This window comes from Salvelinus sp. IW2-2015, linkage group LG3 (assembly GCF_002910315.2).
Source record: "Salvelinus sp. IW2-2015 linkage group LG3, ASM291031v2, whole genome shotgun sequence".
Classification (NCBI taxonomy): Eukaryota; Metazoa; Chordata; class Actinopteri; order Salmoniformes; family Salmonidae; genus Salvelinus; species Salvelinus sp. IW2-2015.
The window spans coordinates 31,968,366-31,983,449 of record NC_036840.1 but is presented as its reverse complement, the minus strand read 5'-3'; the positions used below and the strand labels follow the sequence as shown (position 1 = coordinate 31,983,449).

The following is a 15,084-nucleotide window of genomic DNA, read 5'->3' as shown; positions in this document are numbered from 1 at the left end:
TTGAAATTGTTCAAATGGCATTGAAAAGACAGAGGTGGCAGACAATGGTACCAATACGGTCAAGGGAGCAGGTAAAACATTTTCAGGTGGCTGATCATTCTGCTTCAAATACAAAACAGCAGCAGAAAAATCCAGAAATTAAGTGCAAATCTCATAAATTGAAATGGWATCAGGCATAAGATTTCCAATAATGGAGATGTCCAGGTCATACTATACACATCACGGTAACTGAAAGATGAGAAATTTAAAAAGAGTGAGGTTCCACCATCCAAATAAGTCTTTTTTTGAACTATTCTTTTCTTTCATAACTTCTTTAGTCCATCCTTCCATCTTGATGTATCCTACAAGCATTTTTGGGGGAACACGTTCAAGATAGACATGATCATGTCAGTCATTTGATAAAACAAATCAGACTGCTTTATAATTCATCCAGAGATGTCTGTTAAGTATGTAGAAAGTCTTAATTGTGTAAAATTACCAGTCTTAACTCAATCATCGGTAACCCCTGACACACTAATTACCTTGATTGATTGACAGGGCCTATACCCCCAAAACCCCCATTCAAAACTAACCATCCTCCATTTTCTCCTGTCTGGTTGCTCTTGGCCGTCTTAAGTGAAGTAAAGTCCAGTACCAAGTAGAGAGAGTGTAAAATGACAGGCCATTGTTTTTGTTTTTGTTGTGCAGAGTCCAGGGTAAGAAGCAAAAGATGGAAACTTGTCTCGTTCGTTGCCTTGCTGTTCCTTCTCTTTTTGTAACGTCAAAAGTTTAGCAAGACGTACAAATGTGAGCATTCGCCCAACTCAACGTACACAAACGCAGCCCCATGCGTACATACACAGAGTCAGTATCAGGAACTGTAAGGCTGAGATTCCATTTTGTTTAAAAGAAGAAAAAAACACAAAGAAGCAAAAACATCCTGGCCTTCCAGATCTCGCTCTGTTCATCCCTTGTTTCATGTTATGCTGTGACCCTCCTCTCCTCTGTCCCCTTCTGAGAGGGGTGAGGGGAGAGGTCCACTGCGTGGAAACAGAGGAGCGATGGGAGCCGGCAAGGGGAAGGGGTTTAAAAAGAGGGCTAATCAGCCAAACCCTCCCTGCAGAATAAGCCAATCACCAGAGCCGGTGCTGGTGGAGGTTTCGACTGAGGACGGACCGGACGTCAGCGGTGAACCTAGGAGAGAAGACAGTTGTCAGGGTAATACATTTCTCATGCTACCAGGTACATGGAAAAAAACACTGCTACAGTGCAGGATGCTCATCCATCAGTCTGAATACCTGAAATACTCACCTAAGTGCATCCAGCATAGGCAGCAGGTTAAGGAGTGCTGTGTCACTAGGGTCACTGAACCAGGACTTGATAGGTATTGCATTGTCTAAAAGGCAAATACAGAGATTCGGAAACAAAGGAGAGTACTTCTGAGTAACAAAAGTAGGAGTTAGGAAACATAATATTTGATAGGTAAAAAATAAGGCGAGTAGGACAAAATTATCTGCGGTTAGAAAATCAACAAAACATTCGTTGTATTACTAAGATGCGGGGTGTTGTCCCTTCGTAGATGCCAACTTACCCTGATTCTCACAAGCCTGTCACAAGGCTAATCACACTTTCTATAGGAAACATTTGAATATGGTGTGCGTGGTTTGTTTGCGTAAAACATGCAAGAGCTGCTTGGCAACCTTCCACCCACACCCAGCAAGCTGAAAGCAACTGATTTCACAACCTTTTTAGTTTAAAACAATTATCTAAGCTCACCCACAAGGATATGACCTAAAATGATGTTCAAAAGTTTGGGGTCACTTTTGAAATGTCCTTGTTTTCCATGAAAACATACATGAAATGAGCTGCAAAATGAATAGAAAATAGTCCAAATGTTGACAAGGTTATAAATAATGATTTTTAGTTGAAATAATAATTGCTTTCGTTAAAGAATCCTCCATTTGCAGCAATTACAGCCTTGCAGACCTTTGGCATTCTAGTTGTCAATTTGTTGAGGTAAACTGATGATATATCACCCCATGCTTCCTGAAGCACCTACAAATTGGATTGGCTTGATGGGCACTTCTTACGTACCACACGGTCAAGCTGCTTCCACAACAGCTCAATAGGGTTGAGATCCAGTGACTGTGCTGGCCACTCCATTATAGACAGAATACCAGCTGACTGCTTATTCCCTAAATAATATTRCATAGTTTGGAGCTGTGCTTTGGGTCACTGTCCTGTTGTAGGAGGAAATTGGTTGCAATTAAGCACCGTCCACAGGGTATGGCATTGCAAAATGGAGTGACCCTGTACAAATCTCCCACTTWACCACCACCAAAGCACCCCCAGACCATCACATTGCCTCCACCATGCTTGACAGATGGCGTCAAGCACTCCTCCAGCACCTTCTCATTTTTTCTGCGTCTCACAAATGTTCTTCTTTGTGATCCGAACACCTCAAACTTAGATTTGTCTGTCCACTGTCCAGTGTCTGTGCTCTTTTGCCCATCTGAATATTTTATTTTTATTGGCCAGTCGGAGATATGGCTTTTTCTTTGTAACTCTGTCTAGAAGGTCAACATCCCGGAGTCGCCTCTTCACTGTTGACGTTGAGACTGGTGTTTTGCGGGTACTATTTAATGAAGCTGCCAGTTGAGGACTTGTGAGGCGTCTTTCTCAAACTAGACACTCTAATGTACTTGTCCTCTTGCTCAGTTGTGCACCGAAGTCTCCCACTCCTTTCTATTCTGGTTAGAGACAGCTATTCTGTGAAGGGAGTGGTACACGGCGTTGTACGAGATCTTCAGTTTCTTGGCAATTTCTCGTATGGAATAGCCTTCATTTATCAGAACAAGAATAGACTGACGAGTTCCAGAAGAACGTTGTTTGTTTCTTGCCATTTTAAGCTAGTAATCGAACCCACAAATGCTGATGCTCCAGATACTCAACTAGTCTAAAGAAGGCAAGTTTTATTGCTTCTTTAAATCAGGACAACGGTTTTCTGCTGTGCTAACATAACCCTTTTGCAATTTTCTAATGATCAATTAGTCTTTTAAAATTATAAACTTGGATTAGCTAACACAATGTGCCATTGGAACACAGGAGTGATGGTTGCTGATAATGGGCCTATGTAGATATTCCATAAAACATCTGCCGTTTCCAGCTACAATAGTCATGTACAACATTAACAATGTCTACACTAAATTTCTGATCAATTTTAWGTTATATTAACGGACMATTTTTTTGTGTGCTTTTCTTTCAAAAGGACATTTCTATGTGACCCCAAACTTTTGAACGGTAGCATATATGCATAGAAWACAGTATATGCCATTTAGCAGGCTCTTTTTATCCAAAGAGACTTAGTCATGCGTCCATACATTTTATGTATGGGTGGCCCTGGGAATCAAACCCACAATCCTTGGTGTTGCAAGCGCCATGCTCTACCAACTGAGCCATACAGGACCGCCATATGAGTGTGTGTGAGTGTGTGTCGTCTCACCTGGATGGCTCCGGTAAGCTCCAGGCGAGTTGTCCAGGATGACGATACTAGACAGGTCATCGTGTACTACTGACAGGTCTTTAATATAGCTACCTAGATCCAACGTACAATGCTGCAGACACAGGGGAAATACATACAGGATGTAAGCAGATTGCAAATACATGATAGAATCGATCAATCTCCATAGAGGTCACTATTAGGTCACTATGGATGGACATAAATCAGTTGTTCATATGAAAAGGGGACAGTGATACCTGTCTGTAGTATCTGCGTTTCAGAATGTTCCTGTTGTTGTCCAGCTTGTCTGCCACTGCCGAGCCGTAGATCTCCATACTGGCCGTGAACACTACCAGCTCATACCACTGGCTGACCTGGAGACAGGGGTGACACACACATCCAGGGATACATGTAAGGCTCACGCCATCATTTACAGTCAAAGAACTGGTCAAGCAGAACAGAGGGAAACATCATTGACAATAACCACATTTCCATCCACAGTTATGCGCGTTAAAGTCATATTGTATAACTAAAACATTTTTTTATTTAATCACAACAGCTGTGATGGAAACAGGAAGTTTTGGTACAATTTTTAAATGCCGACAGATCATTTGTTTGTTCTACATGGTGGGATCTTTGTGTTGGTAAAATGAATTATACGAGAAATGGCACTGGAAATGCCTTAATGCTCAAAAATGTATATATACACAAACACACCAAAGCCAACTACGACAAGGCTGCTGACATAATCCATGATCTCATCAGGAGATTGGAGAACGTAGCACCAGAGGCACCCAAACAACTCATCCTCAATGATTTTAAAACAGCTGTACCTTAAAGAAAATCCTCTCAAATTATTAACAATAATTAACCTGCCACACTTGCAATCGAAAAACACTAGATCTCAGTTATAGAAGTACAAAGCATGGCTAAGTACAAAGCATGGCTTGGGGACTCAGATCGTAATTCCATTTTGCTCTCACCTAGCTACAAACAGAACATGTAATCTGAGGAACCTTGTATAAAAGGTATGTGAAGGATTGGTCTGAAACAAATATGGACATGTTGAAAGGCTGCTTTGACTACCATTTGGAAGAAATTCAGTGACACGAACAAAAACATTAAGGGACTGAACTATTACTTACTACATTGTTGCATTAACTCTGTAATTCCAGTAAAGACCACTAAACGTTTTTCCAAAATGCAAAACCCTGGATAACTAAGTAACTAAAACAGTTAATTGACCAAAAGTGAAAAGCAATGTGTGCGAAGGACAACTGATGAAATCCATACAGAGAGACATTAAAACAGATCAAAAATAACAAGTTGGACTACAAACTCAAAATGGAAAACACGCTTGAAAACAACAAAGGGAGGCATGGAAATATCTTAAACAAATGACAACAACCTAGCCAATGAACTTAAACACCTTTTTGCTAGATTTTAAACAACGGACAGGCTTCCTGTAAATTACTTACCCCTCCCGAATGACAGTCCCATAATCATCGCTGAAAAATGATGTCCTCCATGTCCTCTCTAAACTCAATCGTCGGAAAACAGGCTTTGATGGTCTAAGCGGGCGGATTATCAGGGAGTGTAAATGGCAACAGTGACACACACAGAATCCTTTTTTTCTGGAAAACTGCAACGATTGTGCACATTCCTAAAGTGAATAATCCCAAATCCCTGAATGACTATCGTCTCATCTCCTTGACCTCGGTGATAATCAAATGCTTGGAGAGCATTGTCCTGGGACACCTTCTCTGGCACACGGAGAGCCTACTGGACCCATTCCAGTTTGTATGTAAACCAGGCCACAGAGATAAAGACGCACTGCTCTTCCTTCTCCATAAAATCTACATGCACCTAGATAAATGCCAGAAGTGTCGATTGTTCATCTGCCTTCGACTTATTACATCTTGATATATWTATWTATTTWTTTTTTACAAAAAAAGACTTGCGCCTCTAATCAACTGGATCCGGTATTCTCACCAGTTGTGTCATAACAGTGAGGTTCAATGTGAATACATCGGGCACACTAACCACCAATATATGGGTACACCCCAGGGCAGTGTCCTTTCACCGGTACTGTTCACCCTCTACACCAGCGATGGGCAACTGGCGGCCTGTATGCCACCCTTTTTAGGGACGCAGACAACGCTTTTTTTTTCTCTTTCAATTATCAGACCCACGAGCCACTGTGGCCCCCCAACACCCAAATTCCCCACCCCTGCTCTACACCAATGATTGCACCCAAATAACATCAGAATGTGCAACAGTAAGGTACGCAGAAGATACAGCAATCGTTGGTCTAATTAAGGGGTCCGAGGATGACTACAGGACAGAAATAGCACACACCACCCAATGGTGCAAGGACAACATTCTTAATGTGAACCCCCCCCCAAGGAAATGACTTTAGAACTATAAAAGATGACTCCGGGCCCATCCACATTGACTCAGAACAAATAGTCTCAGTTGAGCAATAGAAATACCTTTGAACTATAATTGACTCAAAACTCTCCTTGGAATGCAAACACACAGATATACAAAAATGGAAAATGACTATTTCATGAGGAGAATAAGGGTGTTTGTAAATGTACTTTGGAGTGCCAGAGTGCACTCAGGTTGTTCGTAAATTCAGAGCGTTTCGCTCTCGGACCATTCAGAGCGCATACTGGACGCTCTGACCGAGGAGTAAGGTTGATCCGAGCGTTCTGACCTCACAGCGGCAGTCAAGCACCCAAGCTAACTGGCTAAAGTTWGCTAGCTTGCTACTTCCAGACACAATTAATAGAATCCCTCACCTGACCATTTTACTCGCCCTAGCAGAGCTGGTTAGGCTGTATTCATGTTATCTAGAGCGTTGGCGACTAACTGTGCCAATGACAACAATATGATGTTTTTTTTTGCCTACGTTCACTGACTCCGGTCATATTCATATTACGTGTTCGTAAATTCATCAGTTATTCTGCGCTCTGGCATACTCAAATGAGAGTGTTCTGAAATCGGAGTAGATGGCCAAGGTGAATTTACAAACGCACCCTAAATAAATTAGGTCAAAAGAATAACCATATTCTACACATCCTTTGTTCAGACATCACCCTCGGTTTCAAAGCCTGGTACGTCGCAAATAAAAACCCACTACACAAAAGAGTAATAAAGCTGTAAATTAAATTCATCTCAAGTACATGGAAACGCTGTTCTTGGAGTGGTGAGGGCAAGACCGCGAACTGCCACCAACCTGACACACCCACTCAACCAGGAGTACCAGCTCCTACCATCAGGCCGCTGACACCGAGTCCATCTTTACAAAACCAACAGAGCCCAGAAATAATTCATTCCCACCAGTATAAATCAAGTGAATAAATAACTGCTCGATGCCCCTCCCCCGGAGAATTTACAAACTGAATATCGAACTGTATCCACGTGTGTTGTCGTATCCACATTTATGCACCTATTGGTGATTCTGTGCTGTTTGTTGAGACATTTCCAGTAAGGGACACACAAATAATAATTATTACTATAAAACCATCATATCAAGTCACGCGATGACATGTGTGGTCCTCCCACTACGACTCTGGAAACCATGCAGTTTATTAGGCTACATATGAAATAAATTAAGATAAACTTCCCAGGGTGGTGAAAGTGCATGGTAATCTTGATGCTCCTTTTCAATAAATATTGAGGGTCTGATTCTGGTGACATGGTGATCGATGCATGACTAATTTAGACATAATAATTTAATCATGTAAACTAGTCTACCTTCACTATATCTGCCAGCTGTTGGCTAGAGCCATATGTCAACACCAGAGCAGGCACATTTGCTATTTAATGCAACAGTTTGTGAGAAAACTATCACTCGAGTTGAAAATGCGATGTAAACACATTGAACATTAAGTTTTCAGGTACCGAATATTTTTTTAATAAGATCAGCTACAAGTCAATTTGGTGGAAACACCACTGGTGGGAAAACGTGCATATTTTCTTTATGCGGATTTTAGACTATTCACATGAAAATCAGTCGCCAATTGGATGGAAACCTAGCTACTGACGTACAAAATAGAACTCATAGTTGACGAAGGACAAAAACTGCTAACTTTTACTCACCACTTCTAAAAAGAAGTCGACGTGCGGCCTTTTATGTACAAAGAATCTGACAGGGTGCTTGTCAATGACTACCTGCAAGAGAGAGGAAACAGACTAGGAGTAATATCATCTTAGGTCAGATGGGTGTACGCGCAGCATGCTTGCCTCTGGACCAGAGGGTCCAGGTTTGGCTACCCCCCCCTTGTTCTCTACACACATGCGTTTACCTTGAGGATGAAGTCTGGTGGTGTGCCGGGTCGCACTGTGGGTCTGAGGACCCCGTCGTGGTGAGAGTGGATCAGCGTCTCATCTAGATCCAGTACCAGAATCTTCCTCTTCACTGCATCTGAATACCAAACACACACCTGCTTATTACCTGTTCAATAATATATACCTCACCAACTTAGTAGCCTTGTGGTTAGATTGTCCTCCCCGAGATTGGGGGTTCCCTCCCCGGTCGAGTCATACCTTAGACAAAAAATAAATGGGACCCGATGCCGCTCTGCTTGGCACTCAGCATAAAGAAGATTGGGGGGCAAGTCCCTGTGACAGACTAGTGTCCTGTCCAGGGGGCATATCAAGCTGCCTGGCGCTACAGAAACAGGAGAGGCTTGTGCACTATGGGCCACTCTGGCTTGGACAAGGCTTACAATACACACACATTGCTAGGTCTAATCTCTAAGACCATAAAATAACATAACAGTAATAGCGATGATTTTACCATCTTACACAAGTGACAAAATTGTTTGTTTGCGCCAATGCGCTCACATATTTGTTTTGTGAACACACGCTTCAACAGAAGGTATCCGATATATGTGATAAGTTCAGTGGTGTATTGGGAGGCTATACGCAGGTATAGGTATATATTCTTTTCAGTGGGCATTGCGTACACACACACACACACACACATTACTTAATCCCCACTGATGTGTATCACAATAGTATAGTGCAAGTATATACGCCGTATCAATTATATAGCGCAAAAGAGAAATCATGCACAAAGTATCATGCACAAAGTATCCTACACAATCGCAAAGCACGTGAAATATATCCACATGCCCACAGCACACATCTAGTTTCAGCAGAATATCAGGCAGCAAGAGCGTGTAGYTCTCAACTGGTTCTCATTGAGCAGCTCACAGAATTGAACGACATCGGTAGCCGTAAGGCTAGGAAAGACGCTTCAATTTATGATATCTACCAGTAAATGCTAATTTAGGCAACAATGGGTATGCAAAAGTTATTCAAAAAGTTTGGTCGTAAATCTTAGTTGAATCTTTGCAATGCGTAATTCAGTCATCATGGCAGTTCAAATTTAAATTCAAAAGGATTTCCCAAAAAACCTTCCCAATTAAATGTTGACTGCAAAGTAGGTCTTTGTATCAATCGGGAGGGCATTTGTTTTGCAAWCTCTGCCGTCACCTGTAGCCTAAATTGTAGGGCTAGCTACATTGTACAGAAACACTGCTAGCAAAACGGTCTCTTGCTAGGTGAGCAATTAAATGAAAGGGCAACTACACCCTCCCAAAATGTTATTTTAAATGTTTTTCCCCAGACCTAAAAAAAATGGTCTCCGGATGGGAGTTAAGCATTGTTGTGAACTTAGAACATCCAATTGTATAAACTATGGGAAAACAGAGCTTGTCAACGGCTTTTTCCCCCCAGGTGCCCCGCTTCTGAATTTTCTTTAGCTAAATTTGAGTATACCCACTTCTCCAGGCACCATTACACCACTGGATAACACAGCAGAGCAGGGCTGTCCTACAGAAAAGCCATTTGAAAAGACTGGGGTGCGTTCATACTCTTCAGCCTAAGAAGAACTGAAATTAACAATGGATTTACAGGACCACGAATCCACATTTGTGAAAGCACGGTCCCCCGTTTTCCTTTATTGAAACGAGCTCTTAAACAGTAGTATTTGGGCCTCCTAGTGCCCAGCGAGCACCTGTGTTTCATGCACATACAGTAGGTTGTCTTTGAAGATGTATACAATTAGATACCCATCACTGTTGTACTAGCTTCCTTGTACAGATTGTACCTGTTGCTTTTTCATTGTTTTGTCTGTGTGTGTTCTGTATTTGTGATAATACTTTCTCACTTTGCTTTGTTGTCTATATTTTTTTTTTTACAAAAATAACTGGAAAAGTTACAGATCTTTCTTTGCAGATCGGTTTACAGGCATTACTGAACAATGACTTAACTAAATTTAGACAAGTGGACTATATACTCACTGAGTCTGTTTCTGGAGATGGGGGACAGGGGTAAAGTGTCATACCGCACTGTCTGGTACTGGATAACCTGAAAGAAAGACAGACTGAATGAGATGAAACATAGTCAACTCAGCCAACGACAACGACAGAGTCCATCTGTGAGCATAAAATTCAAGAATTGAAAACAGAACAGAAGACAACGTTTGGTTACTGTGGTCTTGGCCGTGTTACAGGACTAAAAATGTCACACAAAACAATTCAAGCTATAGATAACTATTACAAGACGATGTAATGCATCAAACCCCACTTTACAGTAAAAGCCCTCGTCATTCCATTGTCTGCTACCTATGCTGCTATCCTTGTGTGCATTTCAAAAGTTGTGATTACACCTGCTTCATTTACTTGTCAGCACTATGTAGTATTGTGGATGGCTACTGGGAATTTTCTTACACCCGTCAGTGCAGATGAGACACCTGTTGGAAAGGATTTGACGAGAAAGAACATCAGATTATTCACACCCATTTCTTCACTCCATTCATTCATTCTTGGTTCCCTCCTTGCTTCTTTGACAGTTTTTGGACTCAGTGGCCCCAGGCCCCTGTTTTCCATAAGGGCTATATTTAGCTCCCCCAGCTGTCTGCGGCTGTCACTAGAATAGGGGACCAAGTGGAAAAGGGAGACCTGCAGGGTGACTGACTGGGGCCGAAAAGAAACTTGTTTTGTCCGAAACCATTAGACAGCGCCGCCCTGCCAGGCCCGTTTCATGCCCTGTGGAGCTTGGCATGGCTGACCAGGCCTAGGGATAGCCTGTTCATGAGCAGCCGATGGAACCCACAGCCCCACTTTCTGTACCCCCTGGGGTGTTGTCTGTATGCCACCCCCTTAACCCAGGAAACTCTCCAGCCCTCCATTCTGAAGACCATGCATTTATGTCGTATTGTTGTCGGTCTTGAAGATTATGATGCAACTAGCTCATGATGTGTCTAGCACACAGATTAAGGAGCATGTGTGTTTATGCTCCATTATCCAATAGTGATGGGTGCATGAAACAAAAAGTCMTTTTTGGGAATGTGTGTCTATACATAGTCTAGGCCAGGGCTCTGCAACCTTGTTCCTGGGGAGCTACCGTCCTGCAGGTTCACTAACGCATTGTGCACTCCGGTTGCGTCGAACTGTATGCGTTCTGACAGAAGTCCATCAATTTCATTGGGAGGCAATCCGCACCGCTGCGAGTCATCTGCTGAACTAGGTTGTGGTGTGTGGCACTGCGTGAGTGTGTTGGATTTTTTCAACTTGGGCATTGCTTTGCCGTGCGGTCCCAGTCGTAAACCTACAAAAGTAGCTGATGTGTAGCGTGATTCATTTTGTTGTAATGCGGCACATGGTTTGTTTAGACTACGTCAAATATACCATACGACAACAACCTGTTTGCAACCGATTCTAGTAATTAGCTAGTTGATAAGATGAATCAGATTAGTTAAATCTGGGGCTGAAGCAAAAACCTACGGAAGGGTAGCTCTCCAGGAACAGGGTCGGAGAGCCCTGGTCTAGGCCTATATGGCTACAGCATACCAGGCTCTCTATTGTATGAATGTGCAACCTGCTTCAGCCAGACACCTAGGCCTGTCGTCACCTTGGTCATTTGGAGTGGGAAAACCACCGTCGCACCTGTAATATCATACTCCAGAGAATTAACATTAAACCGCTCGTTCAGGGGAGTAACAGGTTGCTACATTGTGGAATAAATTATTTCCCGCCATGTAGAATGATGTGTTACATCAACCCCACACATCATAGAGTATCTCTATCCAAACACTGCGTCTGCATCCCACTGACTAGGCCCTGAGGCTCTCTGGTCAGTGACAATGTATCACTGTTAGGTAATACAGTACAAGCCGTTAACACTGGAACGTGACTAAACCATGTGTGTGTGTGTGAGTGAGAGAGTGAACAGTAGCAGGGTAGTCTGTGGCTCAGTAATCCCTCACCCTTTGGCCCTAATGTGGACTACCTTCTGTTAACCCAGAAGCAAAACAAACTGGAACTAATATTACACCATACCTAGACGTAACACCCCCCCCTCCTCTCTCGCTGCAAAACTAAGTCAGAAACTAAATAATTTGATACCGCGGCATTGAGTTTACAGCCTAGAGACAGTATATAATAAACACACAATACGTGTCACCCGACCCAACTGTGCATTACTTGGTGGACAGGTGGAGCCTTGAACACCTCAAAATGTCAAGTTTATATTAGGAGCATCAGTGAACCAGTAGGTGACCAGAGTCTTCTGGGTCAAGTCCATATATCAAAGACTTCTGTCGAACAAGATCCTTTGTCATCCTAACACTACAGTAGTGGGCTACAACCCAGAAACATATGAGCAGCGGCATTCAATTAACAAATGTCAGAATCAGAWGGGTTAGTTTGGGTCCATAGCATAGGTTCTGTCTGTGTTTATATCAATGGTTCCTACAGCCCCACCTGAAGCACATTTCCACCAAATTCTATTCTGACTATGGCTCTGATAAGGCTTGTGCTCTTAGTGAGATGATTGGTTCTGAGTTTAGGTTGATTGTGTTTTGGGTTTGTGACAGGGTTATGACAGCTGTAACCAAGACATTTGAATATGCGAGTTGCGTGTGTCTCAGACTCACACATCCAATGACGCATGATATAAATATAAAAYGCAACATGTAATGTGTTGGTCCCATGTTTCATGAGCTGAAATAAAAGATCCCAGAAATGTTTCATATGCACAAAAAGCTTATTTCTCTAAAATGTTGTGCACAAATTTGTTTACATCCCTGTTAGTGTACATTTCTCCTTTGCCAAGACAATCCATCCACCTGACAGGTGTGGCATATSAAGAAGCTGATTAAACAGCATGATCATTACACAGGCGCACCTTGTGCTGGGGACACTAAAAGGCCACTAAAATGTGCAGTTGTCACAGAACACAATGCCACAGATGTCTCAAGTTTTAAGGGAGCGTGCAATTGGCATGCTGACTGCAGGAATGTCCACCAGAGCTGTTGCCAGAGAATATAAGGTTTATTTCTCTACCATAAGCAGCCTCCAACATTGTTTTAGAGAATTTGGCAGTACGTCCAACTGGCCTCACAACCGCAGACAACGTGTAACCACGCCAGCCAAGGACCTCCATATACGGCTTCTTCACCTGCGGGATCGTCTGAGACCAACCACCCGAACAGCTGATGAAACTGTGGGTTTGTAAAGCCTAAGAATTTTTGCACAAACTGTCAGAAACCATCTCAGGGAAGCTCATCTGTGTGCTCGTCATCCTCACCAGGGTCTTGATCTGACTGCAGTTTGGGGTTGTAATCGACTTCAGTGGGCAAATGCTCACCTTGGATGGCGACTAGCACGCTGGAGAAATGTGCACTTCACGGACTAATCCCGGTTTCAACTGTACCGGTCAGATGGCAGACATGTGTGGTGCTGTGTGGGCGAGCGGTTTGCTGCCGTCAACGTTGTGAACCGAGTGCCCCATGGTGGCAGTGGGGTTATGGTATGGGCAGGCATAAGCTATGTACAACAAACACAACTGCATTTTATCAATTCATTGCAATTTCAATGCACAGAGATACCGTGACCAGATTCTGAGGCCCATTGTCATGCCATTCATCCTTTGCCATCACCTCATGTTTCAGCATGATAACGCCCAGCCCCATGCTGCAAGGATATGTACATAATTCCTGGAAGTTGAAAATGTCCCAGTTCTTCCATAGCCTGCATACTCACCAAAATGTCACTCATTGRGCATATTTGGGATGCTCTGGATTAAGATGTATGACAGTGTTCCAGCACCAGCCAATATCCAGCAACTTCGCACAACCATTGAAGAGGAGTGGRACAACATTCCCCAATCAACAGCCTGATGAACTCTATGCAAAGGAGATGTCRTGATGCATGAGGMAAATGGTGGTCACACCAGACACTGACTGGTTTTCTGATCCACTCCCCTAACTTTTTTAAAAGGTATATGTGACCAACAGACTCATATGTATTCCCAGCCGTGAAATCCATAGATTATGGCCTAATGCATTTATTTAAATTGACTGATTTCTTTATATGAACTGTAACTCAGTAAAATCTTTGAAATTGTTACATGTTGGRATTATTTTTGTTCAGYGTATAAATCATTGGACCCACTCTTCTCTTCAGACATAGCAAAAAAAAACGTGAGAATCGAGGAGTGAGTTGGTTTAACTACTTCTCAATAATAATGTCAAAGATATTTTATAACTAACCCTTGTTCTATCTGTGGTAATGCTTACCGTGCGTAGGTGCTTCCTGAGAATGTACAAGAAGAAGCCCCATACTCTGGACGTTACACCTAGGAAAGTGCGGATGCCAAGTAGACACTGTCTGGTCTTCAGCATGTCGGCGACCACACGGGGACCCACACAGGAACAGGAGATTGAAGGGACTACAAGCCAGCCTTCTCAACAAAGTTGACCAATTTGGTTCGGCCTAGGCTTCGAAGAGTCGAATCGGGAATACTTTCGCTACAACCTCTCCAAAACGAACCAAATGCGTCCAAATCAACCAAACTAGACCAAGCAAACGTGTGAGAGCCTCTGCACGCTTGCTGCACAACTCTCATCGATTGGAATGCATTGGCATTGTGTAGCAGAATAATTGTTATAAAAACAATAGCTAAAACAGAAGTAGCTAGTAACTCTAGCACGATGACTGCTATCCAATGCCAATCTGGCTAGCTACGGTCAGAATGTACCACGCAGCTCTTCTCGCCGACAAGCTAGTAACGTTAGCTAGCTAGCTCGGTAGGCTGACCACCACCTTGATTGAACCCTTGACAAAAATAACTAAAAACTTTCGGCCATTGCAATTTGAAAGCAGTAATTCGTGCGCGTATTTGCTCCGTGGTATCTGAAGAAAAATTATGATTGAAAACAAACAAACGTCAACATGAAAACTGCTTGCAGTCTACAGCAAATCCGGAATCGAACTGCGAGCCGCCTTGCCGTCACTTCCGCGGGGAGAAAAGTATTCTCATACGATTCGAAACTGACGGTTGCGCGCAGCACGTCTCCGTGGAAAGCAGACAAACAAAAAGTGAACGAGCAGTACTTTTTWAAGAAATTAAAATCAGGTTCTAGCTACACATACAGTAGAGCAATAATCTCAAGTGTAAGATTTGGTATTGAATATTGCAAAATGTGAAATTTGCGCACTTAAAGATGCAATGAYTCCTAGAATATGTGAAAGATGTAGTAACCTACTTAGGTGTCAAAATTACACGAAATACTAACGAAATGAAAG

General features: G+C 42.7%; 1 protein-coding gene across 1 annotated transcript; it reads right to left on the bottom strand.

Annotated features, from left to right (window-relative positions):
* Positions 1–530: 530 nt before the first annotated feature.
* LOC111954883 (CTD nuclear envelope phosphatase 1A) lies at positions 531–14,439 on the bottom strand. The gene is made up of 8 exons (XM_023974798.2): positions 14,076–14,439; positions 9,796–9,862; positions 7,792–7,910; positions 7,586–7,657; positions 3,736–3,852; positions 3,482–3,593; positions 1,291–1,375; positions 531–1,173 (listed from the first exon to the last, which is right to left on the bottom strand). Exons 1-8 carry the CDS (start codon positions 14,178–14,180, stop codon positions 1,113–1,115), a joined length of 738 nt encoding a protein of 245 aa, XP_023830566.1. The 5' UTR covers positions 14,181–14,439; the 3' UTR covers positions 531–1,112.
* Positions 14,440–15,084: the final 645 nt, after the last annotated feature.